Here is a 19,469-nt window from a genome sequence, read left to right as displayed (position 1 = left end):
ATGAGATTCGTTTTACGTGTGCGACAACGTCATCAAAATTAGAAATTGCGCAGATTGTGGCGGTTTTGCATAAATATTGTTCGGCTTCCTTCTCTTGTATTTGTATGATTCTATGTTAGACTAACTCATAGGTGACGTTGCCTTATGGATCCATTACATTTGAACCCACGACAACTGCACCTGCATACTATTGCACCTATGGATTTTTTTGTTTTGCGGATATTTGAACCCATACTAACCCTAACCCATGGGTTTTAGCACCCGCATATAGATTGAACCCGCAGATATACACATGGGTTCAAATGTACGGTCACCTTGCTCGATAATCATGACTGGTTTATCGCGTCTTCCTTCTCGCTGAAATACATAATTTTTGATTTTACCGTACTTTCGTATCTTCGATATGTGAAAAAATAAACTACTGACTGCTTTCTGGTGTTCAGCGAAGTCGTGACGACTGCGGTACCGAAGTCTACATAACCCACAAATTACCTAATTATACGTCTAGGAAAATATCTTTACCAATTCAAATTTTTTTGTGTATGATTATTCCAGTAATGCAGGACTCTTTGCACAAAAGCTATTTTCTCTCTAGAATATGTTCCAAATGACCTGGGCTCCGTTTTATTTTTGCGTTGCCATGTATTAGATTTACATACCTTCTGCATCATATTTTATGGAATTATGCAACTTCCAAATATATGAGAGATCGTCTGTCATATAACACACAATTTTATGTGCGACGAACCGAACCACAGACTGATAGTGTCGCAGATATGGTTTTGCTACTGTGATAGTTAGATCAGAAGAACCATTGATAAGTAGGGTTACCATATTTTAGTGATCTCAAAGCGGGACGCCCATAGCTGTGATTTTTCAACTTTAAATTTGCCGATTTTACATTAGGCTACTGCAATAGCAAATATTACAATTCAAGAATTTAAGATAATTTGTACCGGTATATTATTCAGAACATAGTATATATTAATATATTATCACTATTCTAATTTAATTGAGAGTCTAAAACTGGCAAAATAATTTTTTTTATTATTTAATTCTTTGGTTAAGCATATATATTAATTGTCAGAGAGAACAACTGATATATACAGATGTTGAAAAGGCTTGCAACTTGATATGTTGAATTTATGTTTCAGATTCTTTCAAAGCTAAAGTGAATGACTTGGCCCAGGCAATTTTACTACATAGGCCTACATTTAAAACCACTGTCTTCATTGGCCGTATTGTCATCGAGAGTTCATGAGCTGTCTGTCTAAATATCGGTTTCAGTCTATTTATTTAGATTCACAAAATTTATTAAAAAAAAAAATTGAGTCCCTCGAAATTAAAGTTGGAAACCACTGTCTTAAAGGGACTGCAGCTTGTGACTTTTTGTGACTTGTTTTCACACCTGCACTGTGAATTAAGTTATTTTAACAGGGTCGAAATCTTTCCGATAAGGCATTGCTGATATCCAGTTCATAGTCAGTGTTATTACTTATCGATTTCAATTGGTAAGTATGTTGATAGTTATTTGTCTGTCTGTTAGATGCACGCGATATCTCACGAAAGCAAGATTAGATCTGCTGCAGATTTTGCATATGCATTCATCATATCTCGTACCAGAAGCATATTGATTTTGGGCGGATTATGTCGTATAGTTAGCGAGTTATCAATTAATTAGTAATGGGACACAAGGTGTCACCATGGAGTAAGAGTGCTGTTTTGGGATCCCCTAACTTTCGATCGATAAGTCTTCGGTCTCTGACCGATATTTCCGTATTATTTGTCACTATAAAAAACAAACATTTGACAACAAAATATTTGTAATGAATGGATTTTGAAATGACAGGTGCTGTGAAGGACGGAATGATACGTCGTCATCCAGTCTACAGCACCTTTCAGTTTATTACGCCAGGGTCGATTTTCATGGCCTACAGTTGTATCGCCTTCACTGCGCATCTTCTTCACCAGTCGGTTGGCGCTAAAAACCGCTGATTGAATTATTTTGGTGCCTCCGTAATCGAGCTAGAGTGGTAGTTAATTTCATTCAATTTGAAGTCAAGTGCCGAATCGAAGCAAAAGCCAATCTGGATTTATTATTACCCCAGAGTAGGTTACCAGAGTCGCTTGATTCTATTCGTCTGATTATATTCGTGATTATATTCTATGATACTATTCGTCTGATTGAAATTTGATTTGATTTTTAATGATTTAACAATTTCTTGCTTACAGAGAGTGGTTCGCAGCTAAATTACAGTTCAACTTTCCAAGTTTATGGGTTTCTAATAAACATCCAGACTTCGCGACTGGAATCAGTATGCTAACTGTAAGCAATGTTTAGCGCCAATATGGACGTATATTAATGAATCCTGCCACAATCCTTCACCCCGAATACAACACACAAGTTCTTTGTAACAAATAGTATTAAACGTAAACAACAACAGACTCTTAAGACAACTTAACAAGGAATGAATACAATTGGGACAACGCGCTTGAGAGCGCGACGGAAAAAAGGTTACACGCATGAGCGAGTTGATTTAAGTGTTTACATGTAATGATACACAAGGTAGACACTTATAAACTGGCGTCACCACTTTCTCTCTACCAAGAAACAAATATATAATACAATTAAATAATATCACTGTGGGACTACACACCTACTCCAACTGCTAGAGTGGGTAGACTGCCCACATCTAGATGTCTTCATCAGATGTTATTCTGACCCTTATGATCTTAGACACTCTCTAATATAAATCTTAAACGAGGTTTTCTTCTTGTCCTGCATGATATTCGACGAAGGCTTTACTTTACGTCTATCCGTTATAAGATGTACCAGATCTCTGATTTGAATCGGTGTCCGTTCACCTGTTATGCCACTGGGAGCCTTCGACTTCTCACTATTTGAGTGGTTTACCGTGCGGTTATTAGACACGTTTAGTGGCCATAACGATCGTTTCAATATTATGTTGTTGTTGTTCTTGTTCTTTGACACGTTTTTAAAAAGTCGCTTTTCTCTTCGAATACTGGACCAATTGCTTTGAAATTTCCAGTGGTTGAAGATAAAATTTTTCTCCAGAAGGCTATTACTTTTATTTATTTCAAAATTTTGCGTGAATTCTATGAAATTTGATATTTCGTCTAAAATTTTGCTGTATTATTTTTTATCCATGGGAACACGGATTTTAGTCAGTGTCATGACTGGCTGTACGTTTTGATTCTGCAAAATTCTTGCTACTGGAAATTCAGAACTTTTTTGAGGGTACCGGTAGCGTCAAAGGTACCGGTAAGGACTGATTCGCTCTGGTCTAACGTGTCCATATATTTGTGCGTAGCTCTCTTGTTATGCTGTAGGATTATAACTCTGCAACTGTTTATTGGTAGTTGTATATTCGTAAAGTGATCACGCTTTGTCCGCATTTCCCCTGCAGATAACCCAGTCTTATACGAAGAGTTTAATCGTTGGAGGACGGAAAGCCTTACACCGGATATTTCGTGTCTCATAGGGTCGTGATGGCGCCGCCATATTTTATTTTGGACATCTTTAACGGTAATAAGATTTTTATTAACGCTTTTCTTTCTTCCAATTTGTATGGAAAATCTATGGCCCTCCAAAACATTGTCCTCTGTTAAAGCAAGAAATCCGGGAGCGGGGTATGTTCGTATAACTGCGAACGGCCCATCTAAGGGACACACATCCAAACCAAATATTAAAATAGCGTCGTGCAAAGTAAATAAATCGCAAATGGCCAGTCTAATGGAAATATATTCAAACCAAATTTAGTCGCACGTTCATTTCTTCTATACATGATTTGTTGTATCACAAAACAGGAAAGACTTGTTTATTTAATCTGGAAACGTCTGCGGCAAATTTAATACCAATTGCGGGAGACGGGTTATTGGATGATTGTGGAATTACGAAGGAAGGACTACAAGTAATCAGTCTTTAGATTCGGAAAGCGACATCAGTTAACATGCTCAACGTTCGCTATTTTCTTTTGTGGGCAACTTTGATGACAAAACAGGTGACTCCTCTGCCTAGTTCACAAACCCACAATAAGGTTCTTACCGTGTTCCGGCTTTACAACTCGAGAAATTGCTAGACAAAGAGATGTGTAATATAACGCATTGGAATTGGCTAACAATGGACAGGAACATATTAACTCTGGCGCTCCTACCAAATTCTCCGCGACACAACCCCCCAAGGCCTTTACAAACGACTGAACAGTGAACACATATGTTTTGACTCAATGCTGATAATTACATGAATGTAATACATTAGGCTTCAATTTCGCGTGGGATTCCGGTATGTTAAATACGCGCCAATCTGTAGTTTCCTGCAGCTCATTTAGCACACATGCCGAGTTTGGGATCCAAAACTTTTATGTGCACCAAGAAATTAACGCATACCTTTAACCATAGTGGGTGCACAGTTGCGATTCGATGAGGGCTAACGGAAATTATTCCTCCGCACCAAATCAATCCCAAGATTGCGGCGGATATCGGTGCAATAATCGTATTTTGCGGATAATGAAATGCCACACGCCTCCAGTGCATTTAAAACGTCAGAGTAATTTTGGTAAAATTCATCAACGGAATTTCCTCCGAAACATAAATCGTTAGCAATCTTGCAGACGTTATCCGCAATAGAATATCTCCTGGTATGCATTAATTTTAGGATAAAACGTGTTTGTCAAACCTATCAATATGATGAACTTCTAGCGTGCAATGTTTCGCAATGTCATATTAACATCAGGTACAAGTGACTGCAGAGGTTTGAGAATCACCTATAGGTTACTTTTTATTGATATCTTCGGATTTTACCGAATATTGAAGGCGATGGATTCTCTCCGTACCGCTGCCACCACGCCAGTATGGACGTATATTATTGGATTCTGCCACAGTCCTCCACCCCGAATACAACACACAAGTTCTTTGTGACAAATAATATTAAACGTAAACAACAACAGACTCTTAAGACAACTTAACAAGGAATGAATACAATTGGGACAACGCGCTTGAAGAGCGCGACGGAAAAAGGTTACACGCATGAGCGAGTTGATTAAGGCGTTTACATGAAATGATACACAAGGTAGACACTAATAAACTGGCGTAGGCTATTTTGCTTTATTGGTAACAAGATCAGAAAAAAATAGATTCGCACAGATAGGTTGTGGCAAATTGAACTAGCAATGAAGAAGCTTTTTTACTAAGTAGTAGGTAAGAATCGCAAAGAGATAACCATAAACTCGAAAAGTCCTCTTGCTTGATTTCAAAGCAAACTTGTTGGCACACATAAGCAGCTATGTCACCAATAAAGCTAACATAACTGTAGTTTCATTTTAGTATTATGGGCATCAGGAATTTACAAATAAGCTTCTGCGGTTATATGATATCGATGGTCTATCTCGCAGTCGAAACAGCCCGTCTGCAGGTTAGAAGACCTACCAACGAGCTATTCTGACTAGTAGATTCAAAATTTCATTATGATCAAACAATTCACATACACTCAAAGTGAATACACCCCGAGACCGAAAATAACCTATTCAGGTAATAAAACTGAGGTGAACGGGGAATTTTTCTTTTAAATGGAAAGTATGCAAATGAAGTCGCTTTATAATCAATTTCTAGCCTTGTGTCTTGGCCCCACTTGAACTGTTTCTAGCTCCCTTGAGAACCACTGTTCTAACCCGATATAAAATGGAAATTCTATTTTGACGGGCCCACCCGACCTTGGTCCAAAATTTATATATTGACTTTTTGAAATTTTTAATCACATTTTTGAATTGTTTGACAAAAAAAATATGTCACATATCACAAACAACAATATAATATTTGACTCCGCGCACCCCCAAGCTGCAAAATAAGCAGATATTGCCGCGTCATTCTTACCGGCGTTTTGCAAAGATTGACTCGTTCTTGTGGCTTTCGTTATGTAATAGCAAAATTTCAAATTTGTTCGACTGTGCGTTTTTCTTTAAGTTGAGTATTTCGGGATGGGGAGTTAGGATAATTTTCTGTGTTATCATTCACGACGTTGATAATTGTATCGTTTTTGTCAATTATTTTATCGTCTGTTATGCTAGTTAGGTATGGAGTTGAAATAGGCTGAAGTTGTGCCGAATTCAGGTACCGGTAGGTACCGGTATCGTTAAGGTTATTTTAAATCTTTCCCTAATGATATGGCGAACCGCAACCTCTGAACCTATCGCGCAGTTACCATACCGGTACCGGTACTACCTTACTGTACCAGTGTACTGCATTACAGTAACGGAATCCTGTTAATGTGTTAGGTAGTTCTGTAGTCTAGTTATTTAGCCTCAGATGCATAGGATAGGATTTAGGTACATATTTATCCCGGAGAAAAGGGAAGTAGATAAGACGGGTTAACCATATGGCGAACCACGGCGTCTCGGGTCTGGTATAGTTTAGTACCACATGTACTTCTAGTTGACCTGGCTCAACAATTTTTGCATATGTCGATCCTAACCCCCACCTGACTGCGTCAGCGAAAAATTACGTCATTTCGACGTCATAGTGGCGTAATAAGGCCCACCGAAGTATGCGGATGCTCGTCCAAAACGCACAGACGATCACCCGAAATCGAGCAAGCAATTTCTCTCGTTTTCTCGTCACAACGATCACTATAGGAGAGAGATCGCTGGATTTAGCAAGTTCGTTATCGGCGGCGCAGATGTCATTTCGGGCGTTCGTAATTATACTTTGGTAATCCCTATGACGTGATGATGACGTCGTAGTGATGTAATTTTTGGATGGCATAGTCAGGTGGGGGTTAGGAATAGCATATGCAAAATTCGTTATGCCCACCGGAAGTACTTGTGGTACTAAACTATACTAAACCCGCCGTCTCTTTCGGCTGTGCGGTTACGATAGGGTGGTGTAGCCAGTCTGCGGACGATTTCATTCAAACCGCTATAAAACAAAAACCAATATTTCTAACCAGTTAATTTTTCCACAGTAGGTGCATTGGCATTTATTCCACACGCTAAACATCGAATTAACTTTCTACGACCAGGGGTTAAAGCTATACAAACCACCAAAGTACGACACTCTGGAGACAGATTTGCGACCAAACGACCAGTGCGCGACCATGGATTTCAAGCCTTGAACATTGTTTTTGCTGTGTCGAGATTAGGGCATACGCAGCCATGCGTGAAAAAAATGGGCTTCTAGTTGCATTTCTGACTGTCATATATTTTAAGAACACGATTATTTCGAACAAAATTCGTCAAATTATAAACAAAGCACAGCATCACAGCAATCAAACAGACATAAACACGGCGGTTAAGCATGGACTTACAGACTTAATGGTGGAGGAAGCCTAGCCGACCAGTGGTTACGTGAACCACCCTACGGCAGCGAGGTGTCAAGCAATCCTCTCGCACATATCCATCCCGCATCAGAGGGAGTAATTAGAGGTGCGGTGGCGAGCGTATTCCTAACGCAGTAACGCTCAGCACTGCAGCACGATGATCCACACCGCCGCGCCATTGACATTATCATAGTATTATGATGGGGGAAGCCATAACCAAACAAGTTACCTGAACCACAGTGAAGCAGTATGATGATGACATACCAGCAATATTCCCGCTAAGGATTATTGTTTGACACAGTCTGTCAGTATTAAAGACAGAAAATTTTTGACCCTAGGGCAGTAGGGATTTACAAAAAAACACAGTTATTCATTTAAAATGCATTTATCCGAAGTAAATTAACTAAATTTAGAATTCTATTTTACAGATTTTGGATAAAGTTATGTCGCTGGATTTTGCCAATGAACTTTTCCATTCCAACATCTCATGCAGTTGTGTTTGTGCAGATGGATATGGAGTTGCAAATTTAATCAGCAAAAACTGTGCGGAAAGAAATAAAGGATTCCAAGGTGACTGTTTTATTCTGTCCTTAGGGATGGCTCTAATTGAATAATTCACTTTGAAAAAAAATCCAATTTTAAGATTAAACATTAGCAAATTTTGAAAATGTGTAATATTCCATATTAAAAATATTATTAGTGTATCCTATGTATTAAGAGTATATTCCAAATAGGTATGTGCTATGAAAATGCTCGCCCTCACACTTACCATTATCCTGTTGCTGGTTCATGGGGTCAGATCCTGTCGTGATTTTATGTGAAAAAACTCATCTGATGTAGGGTTTATGTAACACTTGTAATTTACCAGTCCATGTCTTCGAAGCGTATATATGATGAAGCTTTCTTATCGTCTTTCCTCTCCCCCCTAATGAATATGAAAATTCTATTTCACAGGCGAAAGGTTTGTGAGGACACCAGTAATTCTACAACTACAATTCTACGTTCCTATATCAATACATAAGGTGGAATTGACGCCTTATATCGGCAAGCAATGTTGCAAAGTTATTCAACTATATGTATCTAACACGTACCCTCTTGGGGAAAAGAACGAAACAAACACAAATATGAATTTCGATTATAACGATGAGCGTTTTCGAAAAACTGGAATTGCGAATTTATTGGAACCCACTTTTCTGACTTTTGTTAACCGCGGTTATCACCCTCACCCAAAGTTGGACTTTTTTCCTAATGACATAAACAGTAAAATTGAATATACTCGAGGAAATTTGAGTCTCGTGACTTCGATTCGAATTATTATTCGACAAATGCTGTATGGGAGTATTCCATCATTAAAATCTTTACGAATTTGGGGCCGACCTTCGAAATCATGCTTAAAAGAACATTATAACGAAATAATGAAGATGCAAAATAATTTATCAAAAAATGTACAACCTAGCCATAATATAAACCTATTCAATTCCGCCAACAATTTGGGATTGAAAGTAACAGAGAAGGACTTAAACGAACAAGAAACGGAATTAAACTTTAAAGATGAGCAAAAACCAAATCCGAACTTCAACCCCACGGATCCAACCACTTTTCCACGAGAATTCTTAGATCCATTGACATGTGAGCGCATGAAGTTACCGGTATTACTTCCTAGCGGACATACCGTGGACCGGACAACTCTTGACAAGCATATAAAATCACAGCATGAAATGGGGAACATACCCTCCGACCCTTTCACTGGAATTCCTTTTACTGAGGCATCCAAGCCTCAACCGAACGTAGAATTAAAATTAAGATTGGATGCTTATTTTCTTAAAACTGCAAAAGATTGTAATGGAAATACACTATGCAATGAGCCAGAAAAGAGTGCATTAATCACAAATGTGTCTTCAAAACTTCAAGAGTGTGATAATAGCGCTCAATGTAGTAGCAAAGACATTTGCCAGGCTTCTGGAAAAAATACACCATGCAATATTCCTCAAAAAAGAACGCTAGTCCTTAACGAATCCTCAAAACTTCAAGAGTGTACTGATAACACTCAATGTAGTAGTACATCTGAGAGTCGAACACAAGCGTTATGTGCATCTACAGCCCAAAATGACATTTCGAAACGTCCCCATACAGAGCTATATAGCTCAAATTTTTTACCTCAAAAACGAAAATTGAATCAACTTTCAGACACCTCTTCCAATCACCTAAACCAGCTTTCAACCAGTTTAAATACATCTCTAGCTTCTCTAAACAACCCCCAAAATAGCAAAAAAAGAAAATTAATTGCTCTAAACACAGAAACTACCACCTCAAATCTTTATTGCTCAAAATGCAACATATTTTTATCATCCACTGTAGTGCAATACAGGCTACAGTGTTCCCATATTATTTGTTCTTCCTGTTTGCGAAACACTAACAGAAATGCTGCTAACAATTTTACTTGTACCGCTTGCAATTCCATATGTGAGTATAGGTTTATTGAAAGGGTGCATTTTTAGTTGTTTTTTTGGAAGAGTTGAAATATTTTGTTATTCAAATGAGTGAGCGATCCAATAATTTAGTGATTATATTTTTTGTAAGCGTGATGGCCTCCATCATTTCATGTATGATATAATAAGTGGGTCGACAATGCTGAACTGAAAAGATTCTGGGCTTTTCAAATAATGGTAGTTCAATACATATTAGTGGTACAGAGCCATGTTTGAAACGAAGGCATATAAAATGTCACACAAAAGAATTATTTATATTTGCACTTTTATTATGTGTAAATTTATAACTTATTCAACTTTTTTCTTTTCCCCTAAAACCATTATTTGTTATTCTCATGCCTAGGCTGGTAAATGAAAATAACATGAACTTCTGCTTTATACTCCCCCCCAGGAAAAGCAGTAATCTCATACGTAAGAATTTTTCAATTGAGACAAAGTTTTGGCAATTTTCCTGAATTTCAGTGGGTAAATGAAAAACAACATGCAACTATTAAGTAATCTCATCCTCTTTATACTCCCCCCACCGACGAGCAAAATTCTCATACGTAAGAATTATTCAATGAAGACAAAGTTTTGGTAATTTTCATGAATTTCCAATTGGGCATGAAACTTTTTTGTTTGGTAAGTGTCATGAAGGTAAATGGGTTGGGCAGGGTTCAAATCTCACCTGAAGTTTTGACAACTTTACTAGATTTTTGTCCTGTGTGATCTATCTAACTTCAATTTTTGCATTTTCTATCATAAAGCCTAATGTAACATATACCAGTATCATCATGCTTTCCAAAATGGCTAGAACAACACTTCGAAGCATAAATAACATCCAAAATATGAACGGGATACAAAACTATATCGGAATACTTTCAAGGCAATTCTCAATGTCGTTTTCCGTATTGAAACCAAAAACCGGGATTATGATGCTTAACCTCGGAGGCCCAGAAACTCAGGACGACGTACACGACTTCCTTTTAAGATTATTTTCTGATAAAGATCTCATTCCTTTGCCAGCTCAGGATAAACTTGCTCCGTTGATTGCGAAACGAAGAACGCCAAAAATAAAGAAACAATATATGGTAATTTTTTCAAAGCTTGACCGATATCACTTTTTGGCACCGATATCGATATATTGGCCAACTAGTGGCCGATAACCGATATTAATATAATTTCATTTTGATATTTATTGTCATCGCAGTCGGACCTTTTTTTAACTAAAACTAACTCCAGTTAATAATGCTCAAACAAATGTTATTCTGTTACTTTTCCTGCGACTCCAATATCAGTCCTCCCTGAATTTTTAATCTGATGTACTTAAATATAACTGTGGGCATATTATGGGTATTGAAAAATTATAAATTGATATATTTTAAAGTGAATCTCCAAAATTAGGGCTTTGAAAATTAAAATTTCATATTCTCAATACCTTATTTGGACAATTATAATGGATTCAGTTTTTTTATGTAATTCCCAGCAAAATGATAAACAACTATTGAGATAGATAAAATTGTTGCCCGAGTAATTCAAAATTGCATCTAGGGAGGTCACAATTCAATTTTAGCTTTGAGTTACCTGTACCATGTTTCTGTGATTACTGACTGAACAGCCTCAAATTGATTCTGGTCATTTTCTGTCATACTAAATTTACTGCTGTTATGATATATCGGCAAACACGCAATATTGGCCCGATATATCGGTCAAGCTCTAGTTTTTTCATGAGCTTCAAGTGGTCGTCGAGTGAGTGCTTCCAACTTTGCTTAGAGATGAGTCTCTTTTACTTTTGGGTGAGTGTCCGTTACTTTGCTCAGCGCTGAGTCTATTTTACTTCTAAGGTGAGTTTCTGTAACTTTGCTTAGAGATGAGTCAACAGTGATTGTTGAGTGATTTTTTTGAAGTAATCTGAGGGTTGCCAAACCAGGAACCTTGATACCTGATAGTTGAGAATCCACCATTTTGGTAATATCAAACTCTCAGCTCATCCAAATTACCGATTGATTTTAGCATTTTGTATCTTTGATTTTTCAGGAAATTGGCGGAGGATCTCCTTTACGACGCTGGACAGATTTACAAGGCACAGAAATGGTCAAAGTTCTTGATAAAATCAGCCCAGAGACGGCGCCACATAAACATTACATCGGATTTAGATACACAAAGCCATTAACAGAAGAAGGAATAGCACAAATGGAACAAGACGGCGTAGAAAGAGCGATAGCTTTCACACAATACCCACAATACAGCTGCTCTACCACAGGTAGTAGCTTGAACGCGATTTATAAATACTACCAAAACAAACCAAAATCTAAGATGCAATGGAGCGTTATCGACCGCTGGCCAACACACGATGGACTCTTGAGCGCTTTTGCGAAAAACACTGCGGAAGCTTTGGATAAGTTTCCCGAAGATAAACGTGATTCTGTCGTAATTCTTTTTTCCGCTCATTCACTGCCGATGTCTGTTGTAAATCGTGGCGATCCGTATCCAGCAGAGGTCGCTAGTACTGTATCTGAAGTCATGCGGAAATTAAATTTCAGTAATCCCTACCGCCTCGTGTGGCAATCTAAAGTTGGGCCGTTGCCATGGCTTGGGCCACAAACGGAAGATTCAATTAAAGGTCTATGCGCACAGGGTCGCAAAAATATTTTGCTTGTGCCAATCGCTTTTACGAGCGACCACATAGAGACACTTTACGAATTGGACATAGAGTACATGGGTGAAGTAGCTGAAAAAGCCGGGGTAGAACAAATAGTGCGAGCTGAATCATTAAATGCAAATGAAATTTTCGTGAATGCCCTCGCTGACTTGGTTAAAGGTCATTTAGAGGTCGGGGAGAGGCATTCTAAACAGCTTCCTCTGAGATGCCCAATGTGTGTTAACCCTGTTTGCGGTAGAGCTAGAGAGTTTTTTCACAGTGGTGGGGGGACTTTATAAACGTCTGTAAACTGCTGCCATTAGTGCCATATAGTTCTTTTATCCCGCCAAAATAGCATATAGTTCAATCTTTTTAGCGCTTTGAAATGCAGTGATTTGTTGGGGGCAATGCAATGGGTCATATCGAAAATTGCATGGGTGATATGGTTGCCACCAGTTACATTTTTGTTGGCCAAACTGAATCATCTTCACTAATTCAACCTTATATCAAAGACCTCACTTTCTCAAAAAAGCACGCTGTGATGACTGCAGGATTTGGCACAATAGCTAGAATGTTTTGGGTGCATATCTGGGGTTTGAAATTAAAGTCGCTTATGTCATATCGAATATTTGAATGGAAATATCGTCAAGGAAAAAGTAAATAGTTACTTCTATATTCGTATTTTATTCTTTATGTGACAATGCAAGTTTTCCAATTTATGCAGTTATTATTCCACTCCGTGATGAAAAATCGTGCCTCGCCAAAATAGCATTCCCGCCACCACCTCACCCAGTGTTATAAATCGTATAGAACCAGGGGTTCTCAACCTGGGGTTCGCGGGAAGTTTTCGAGGGGTACCATACTCTAATGGCGGTTGAGTTTTAATGTGTTGTCATTTTTTAATATCCCTTACTACCAGGGGAAATGCTTGCCGATTGGAACCCAGCGTAGATTTTCCTAGATCTTGTGCTGTGTGACATAACAACACGAAGATTTAATTTAGTTACTGTAGGTATGGTAGCAAAAGAATTTTGTAGCAAAAACTAGGGGTCGGGTTGATTGTTTCATGGCTTGGGGGGCATTTAGGTTGGAAACCTGTTATTGACATCGCTAAACTGGGAAGATTCTTTCTTCAAATAACAGAAATATGCTTTTTGCATATTGTTGGATATCAGTGGCTGCCAGTTTAGGCTGAATTATCTTGTACATTTATAGGATTCCCTTCCTCCCCCCATGAATCGATTTGCTTTTGGCTCTGTGACCAATGGAAACTTTTCAATATTATATTTTAGCTTTTGAATTTGAATTTGCGTTGGGAAAATGAAAATAAAAACACAAAAAATTTTTTGATGCAAATACACAAATATAATCGTTATATTATTGCTTTATTTATTATACATGAAGCAGAAAATATGACTCTGATTGAGTGAAATCCTACCGAACTTTGACCCCAGAGCCTGCCATTCCAACATTGTGGGGTAGTGTAACTAACAAATTACTTTTTGGTATTTTTATTTCTACATTTGACCAGAAAATGTATTAGTATTTTTTTATTGAACATTGCTATAAACGTATGTAGTACATTATTATTTTTGGTGCCCTTTTCCTTTGTTCTATATGGGTGTACCACCACATACTCGTCTTCCCGGTAACTTGAACTGTTTCCAGCTCTCCTACCAATCGGGGTTTACTGTGGTGTAATGTACCACTATAAATACCCAGGTTCAGTCAAAAAAACGTCACCATTTTTACATTCAGACTATTTTTGAAACGAGAATATTTTTTTTGGGCGCCCTGTAAATACTGTAGTTTCGGTTGCTCCTAGCATTTTAGTAGAGTCTCTAGTTATGCTCAGACGAGTTCTCACTTCTGATGGATTTCAAATATTCATTGATGTTGAAAGTGTCCCCTTTGGAGACATTCAGTATCCTTTTAAAACCAGTCCGGTGGCCAAATTAGTCATTCTTTCATTGATTTTCGTGCCGTTGCTCGGAGTGAAAGAAACGTCTACGGCAGGGGTGCCAACACGGGGCACGCGTGCCAAATTTGGCACGCCTAACGCTCAAACGTGGCACACGAACGGTTTTGTAAAAAAAAAAATTTATGGTATACATTAAAATATCACGTTTATATCAAAATCAGCAGTTTTTCAGGACAATAAATTGTTTCAATAAATTGATATCTGTTATTATGTATTATTATTATTGAAATTTGTTTGTTTTGCGGGAGTTAATTTACAATACCACAATTATCCTCATTTGTGTTGTGCACCCCTGGTCTACGGAACATTATATTCTTCCATATCTCTATATCATTCTATGTTTGGAGAAATGCTTATGACTTAACTTTACACAACAATTTTAAAACGTAAGCAATGATTATTTATTTTCGGTGACTTTTGCTTAATTTCTTTGCCATTGCTTGTTTCTCCAAAGAATCGATTATGAAGCAATAAATGATAAGCAAAGTGATATTTCGACTATATCGTGATTTTAATGATGAAAAATATAATAGAAAATTAAATAATAGGAGGTTGCTGTTCCATGTCGGGTATGTTGATTATTTGTTTTTGGAAGCATGGACTCGATGGTGCCGCAACTGACCAGTGGTTATGTGAACCACCTCCAGTCCAGCAATCCTCTCGCACATAATTATGCCAGCATCCGAACCTATGCAGAGTAATCAGAGGTGCGTATTCTTAACGCTTAGCACGATGAGCTGCACCCTGCGTTCACAATCTTTCACTGGTTTATTTATACGTGTTGGATAGAATTCCCTAAACCGCGAGTGGAGTCATGAATCGTTGAGTATCAACTTATTAGGTGGAGTCGGTCATTAAATTTCAAGTCTCACTAGTTAGGAGAGGAATGACGATAAAACGACTCAATTATACTACGAACCACGGCTTCTTATCCGGTTACCGGTTCATGGGAGTCAGCCAGTTCTCAGATGTAGGGAATTGATTTTGGAGGAAGCCGAACCAACCAGCGGTTACGGAAACCATCCTACGGCGACGAGCAGTCAAGCAATCCTCTCGTGCAAGATTATCCTCCACAGGAACCTGCAAACCGACATTAAATTAGATGACACAAATCAATCATATAAATGGTGGCCCGGCCGGGTCAATGGATTGCTTTAGCCGTTTGAACGACCTGATAGGTACTCGAACAATTCGGTAGACTAGTTAAAAATGCTGTGGTTGTTCAGCGAAAGTAGGTGCTCGAACACTCTAGCGCGCCGTCTAGATTAGTGGTTCCCAACCACCAGTTAGCGAAGGTTTTTGCCTGGAGGCATTTTGTTGTTTTTTTGCTGGCCGTTACCAGGTTAACGAACAGGCGAAGTTGCGTTGGTTTATTAAGCGATTTCTCTACAGTCGTCATATTGTGTGTCTGATAAGTGCGGTATTAATTGCCGGGGGCAAAGTCTTGGTGACCGAGTGATCTCGCTTTTCCGATTCCGTTGCGAGAAAGTGCCTTGTTCAATATTGCGAGTGTCAAAAATCTAAAAATATATACATACACACGTGTTTCAGCCCACCATTATGTGAACAAAGCTGTATAAGTATGCCCATTTGTGCGATCTATACATGGGTGCTAAAATCTGCGGGCACACACACCATGGGTGCAAAAGTATACTGATGCAAATGTACGTGGGTGTTATCATAATGCAACCATTTCAGTCTACAAAACACTGCCCTGACTTGAGGTCGAATATTTGGAAAAGTCTACGCTAGGTGACAGTATGGAACAACGAAATTCATCAATGTGGTCTCCAATGATTGACACCAGATGATCAGGACATTCCATCTAATTTCAACCTAACTCCGAATTTTTTTTCAGTACATCAAATAATATTATGCAACATCAACACACCTACGAACTTTTTAGTAATACTTCAAATAATATTGTGTAACTATCGACTCGTTTCCCATCCAATTTTGTATTTTGTGGAACTTCAACAGCAGCCACTATGTGGCAACAATGAGCAATATATTCAGGTATCCATGGCGACAAAATTGTTATTTCCGCCTAAATTCCTTAATTTTTAGGTATCAGGGAGGTAAAGTACTGAAAGAGCAGGCAATACTTTGGGATCCTTGACCTTATTGATATAGCTCAAACCTCAAATTCACTAATATTTGAGGCTCTTGATATACAACAACCTAATTTTATCTTAAAAAGAAGGTTATTATTAGGATAGGATAGAAGAGAATGTAAATAACCTGAGGAAGAGGGACCACCTCTTAATCATTTGGCGAACCACTGGTGACCAGTCCATGTCAGGTATGATATTAGTCAGCCAGTTATTTGATTTTAGATGCATGTACTTGATGGTGAAGAGAGTCGCAACTGACCTGCAGTTCCTAGGTTATGTGAACCACCCTACGGTGGTTCTACGGTCCTCTCATAGTTATCCATCACAGAATTGTGCGAACCCATGCAAGATAATCAATGGGGGCGAGCGTATTTCTAACGCTTAGCACAATGTGCCACACCTCCGTGCAGAAATTATGGCTTGCCATTATTTTTTAAATGTTTTTTTCCTGTTTTTTATGAGTAGGATTCAGTTATTGTCTTATGTTTCTCTGTTCACTTATAATCCCAACCCAATATAAACACAAATAAGAAAATAAATCAAATAATCAATGGTGGGGCAATAACAATAAACTGTTTTGAAAGTGACCCAGAGTTTAACCCAAATGTTTGTGTTGAAACACCTTAGAATTTCAATGTTTGTAATTTATTGAAAAAGCAGTATCTATGTGTTATTTATTCATTACCACTTATCAGTCATTGCCTGCAAAAAGTCTTAATTAGAGTATAGCTGTAAACCCAAAACACCATTAAATGTTTGAAGTGGCAAAATTGGTTTAATTTATTGCAATTGCAACAAATTTATTATGTACGCAAGATTTTACTGTTAAAATTTGATATTATTATGATTTCAGAATAAAAATGGAAATTTTTCCAGGACACAGTAAAAATTTTGATACATATTTGACTTCTTGTAAAAGGCTTTTTGAATCAAGTGGCTAAGCTCTACCTATGTTAGCACCGCAGGTTAAAAATGTCAGGTTCAAACCATTCACACTTTTAAATAGAAAAGATTTCAAATATTGTAAATCAGTAGAAGAATATACAAAGCCTAGTTCATAGTGAAATGTAAGAAAAAAACATCAAATAGATGTTCTTGTTATTGGTATGAAAAGTTTCAGGTGCTATAAGACAGTTGTCACCATAGTGTGGGTTTGGTGTTGGGTCGCCTTAAATATTTCGGAGGTCGTCGCGTGTCTGGCGTTGTATTCTTGTTTTATTTTTTCATTATTCTATTGCGATATTTTTAATTAGAGTGATATTTTTTATAATAGGAATATTGTGTGACAACAATAATTTAAATTGCAGCACAAAAAATGAGATTTTACTGTTATTAGTTTTTAGTGGTTTGAATAATTTTAATAATTTTTTTTTTTGTATTAATATACCTTGGGGTCACAAGTGCTTATCATACGTCATAATTTTTTTAATGAGGGCGCGTGTCAAAATGTTTGGCGATCACTTCTATAAGATACTGTTTTGAGCTTTGGCAAGAAGTAAAGCAGGCACAAGATTTCAAAATCATGCAAATCTAATGTATTTTGCCTTCTGTTGAAAGACTAAAGGTGCGTTTACACTGGATGTGACATGACATGCGTCCGAGATCGCTCGCATTGTTTTAAATGACGGCATTTACAGGCAAACTTAATATTATAACTTTACTTCACATGGATCAAATGAGTGTCCATATTGTGCGTGTCATCTGGACATTGTGGCAAGTACATGTTTAAAAATAGGGTAATTTCATCTGGAATTAGGATTGTTAACATGGTTTCATCATGTGCATATATTTTGGCCTTGCTCTTTTGTTTACATTTTTATACATTACATTTTCCTACATTGAAGATTATATATTTTTTGCATTTCAACACTAGATTCTTGCTCTAAAAATATAATTTAGAAAGTATGTTTTATAACGATGGTCCTGCTTGAAAAAAAATTGCAAATGTATGTTTGAAACTTGCCATAAACTGCAACCGTAGATCACACATTCTGTCCCAAAATTGTTTTTGCTCATTTATTATATACCGTATTTCACAAATTAGAATTTTTTTAAATTTTAAAAACATAGTCTAGAAAAATGAAACCAAAAGTATATTGTCAACTTGCTGTGAAACATGACAAAAATATAGTTATACCTGCTTAAACAAAATGGAAATTTTAGAATTTCTAATTTGGGAAACATATACCATGTTTTTTGAAAAAATCTTGCAAATTTTGATCATTGCTAATGGAAAGCTTAAAACCGACTTCATTGATTCTTTTTAGAGCAAGACTCTAACATTAAAATGTATGAAAAAATATAATTTGGGGAGCTCCTTATAACCAAACTAAAGCCAGTTTTGTGGAAAAATAGTCCTTTTTTTTCATTGTTGCTACTAGCAAGTTCAAAACATACGGTTCAATTATTTTTTTCAATTCAATTATTTTTTCACAATAGCAATCTAGTATTGAAAAGTAAAAAATATATAGAAATTTTAGATTTTGGAGCAAATGGTAAATAAACAAAAACCATTTCTAGGGCAAAATATGTTATTTACGGCAAGTTTAATTCATACATAGTCGATTATATTCCTATTGCAGGACTTCGGTGTTGAAATAAGGAAGGTATAAACAGTTTAGATAAATAAGGAGATTTCAGTCGATTTCTGCGGTATCGTCAACTTTATTGCATACTTTTTCATATTATTTTCTGAATCTGGACTGTGGCTTTGATATGCATGAAATATAACATTTCAAAAATTTTCGTTGGGAACATGGAATAAGTTAAAAAATTTCAGTTCAAAACATCTAACTGTATAATAAATAAAACAAATTCTTAGTTAAGCGATCTCAAGGCATCCATGTTGAACAGGCATCCTGCGACATCAGGACAATATGTGTTATTTTAATACAAGAAGTCTCGTATGCCATACTGACTGTCACTACCTAGTGGT

The 19,469-nt window shown here is 37.2% G+C and overlaps 2 protein-coding genes across 2 annotated transcripts; both read left to right on the top strand.

The window, feature by feature from the left end:
* The first annotated feature begins 7,666 nt into the window (after window positions 1–7,666).
* On the top strand, window positions 7,667–10,137 carry LOC120335645 (RING finger protein 37-like). Its single transcript, XM_078109648.1, has 2 exons — window positions 7,667–7,900; window positions 8,285–10,137. The coding sequence occupies exons 1-2, from the start codon at window positions 7,774–7,776 to the stop codon at window positions 9,826–9,828; spliced, it is 1,671 nt and encodes a 556-aa protein (XP_077965774.1). The 5' UTR covers window positions 7,667–7,773; the 3' UTR covers window positions 9,829–10,137.
* A 187-nt stretch (window positions 10,138–10,324) lies between these two features.
* On the top strand, window positions 10,325–14,910 carry LOC120335646 (ferrochelatase, mitochondrial-like). Its single transcript, XM_039403205.2, has 2 exons — window positions 10,325–10,889; window positions 11,836–14,910. The coding sequence occupies exons 1-2, from the start codon at window positions 10,593–10,595 to the stop codon at window positions 12,736–12,738; spliced, it is 1,200 nt and encodes a 399-aa protein (XP_039259139.2). The 5' UTR covers window positions 10,325–10,592; the 3' UTR covers window positions 12,739–14,910.
* Window positions 14,911–19,469: the final 4,559 nt, after the last annotated feature.

The sequence above is a fragment of the Styela clava genome, chromosome 2 (assembly GCF_964204865.1).
Source record: "Styela clava chromosome 2, kaStyClav1.hap1.2, whole genome shotgun sequence".
NCBI lineage: Eukaryota > Metazoa > Chordata > Ascidiacea > Stolidobranchia > Styelidae > Styela > Styela clava.
This window is presented reverse-complemented; position numbering and strand designations above follow the sequence as displayed.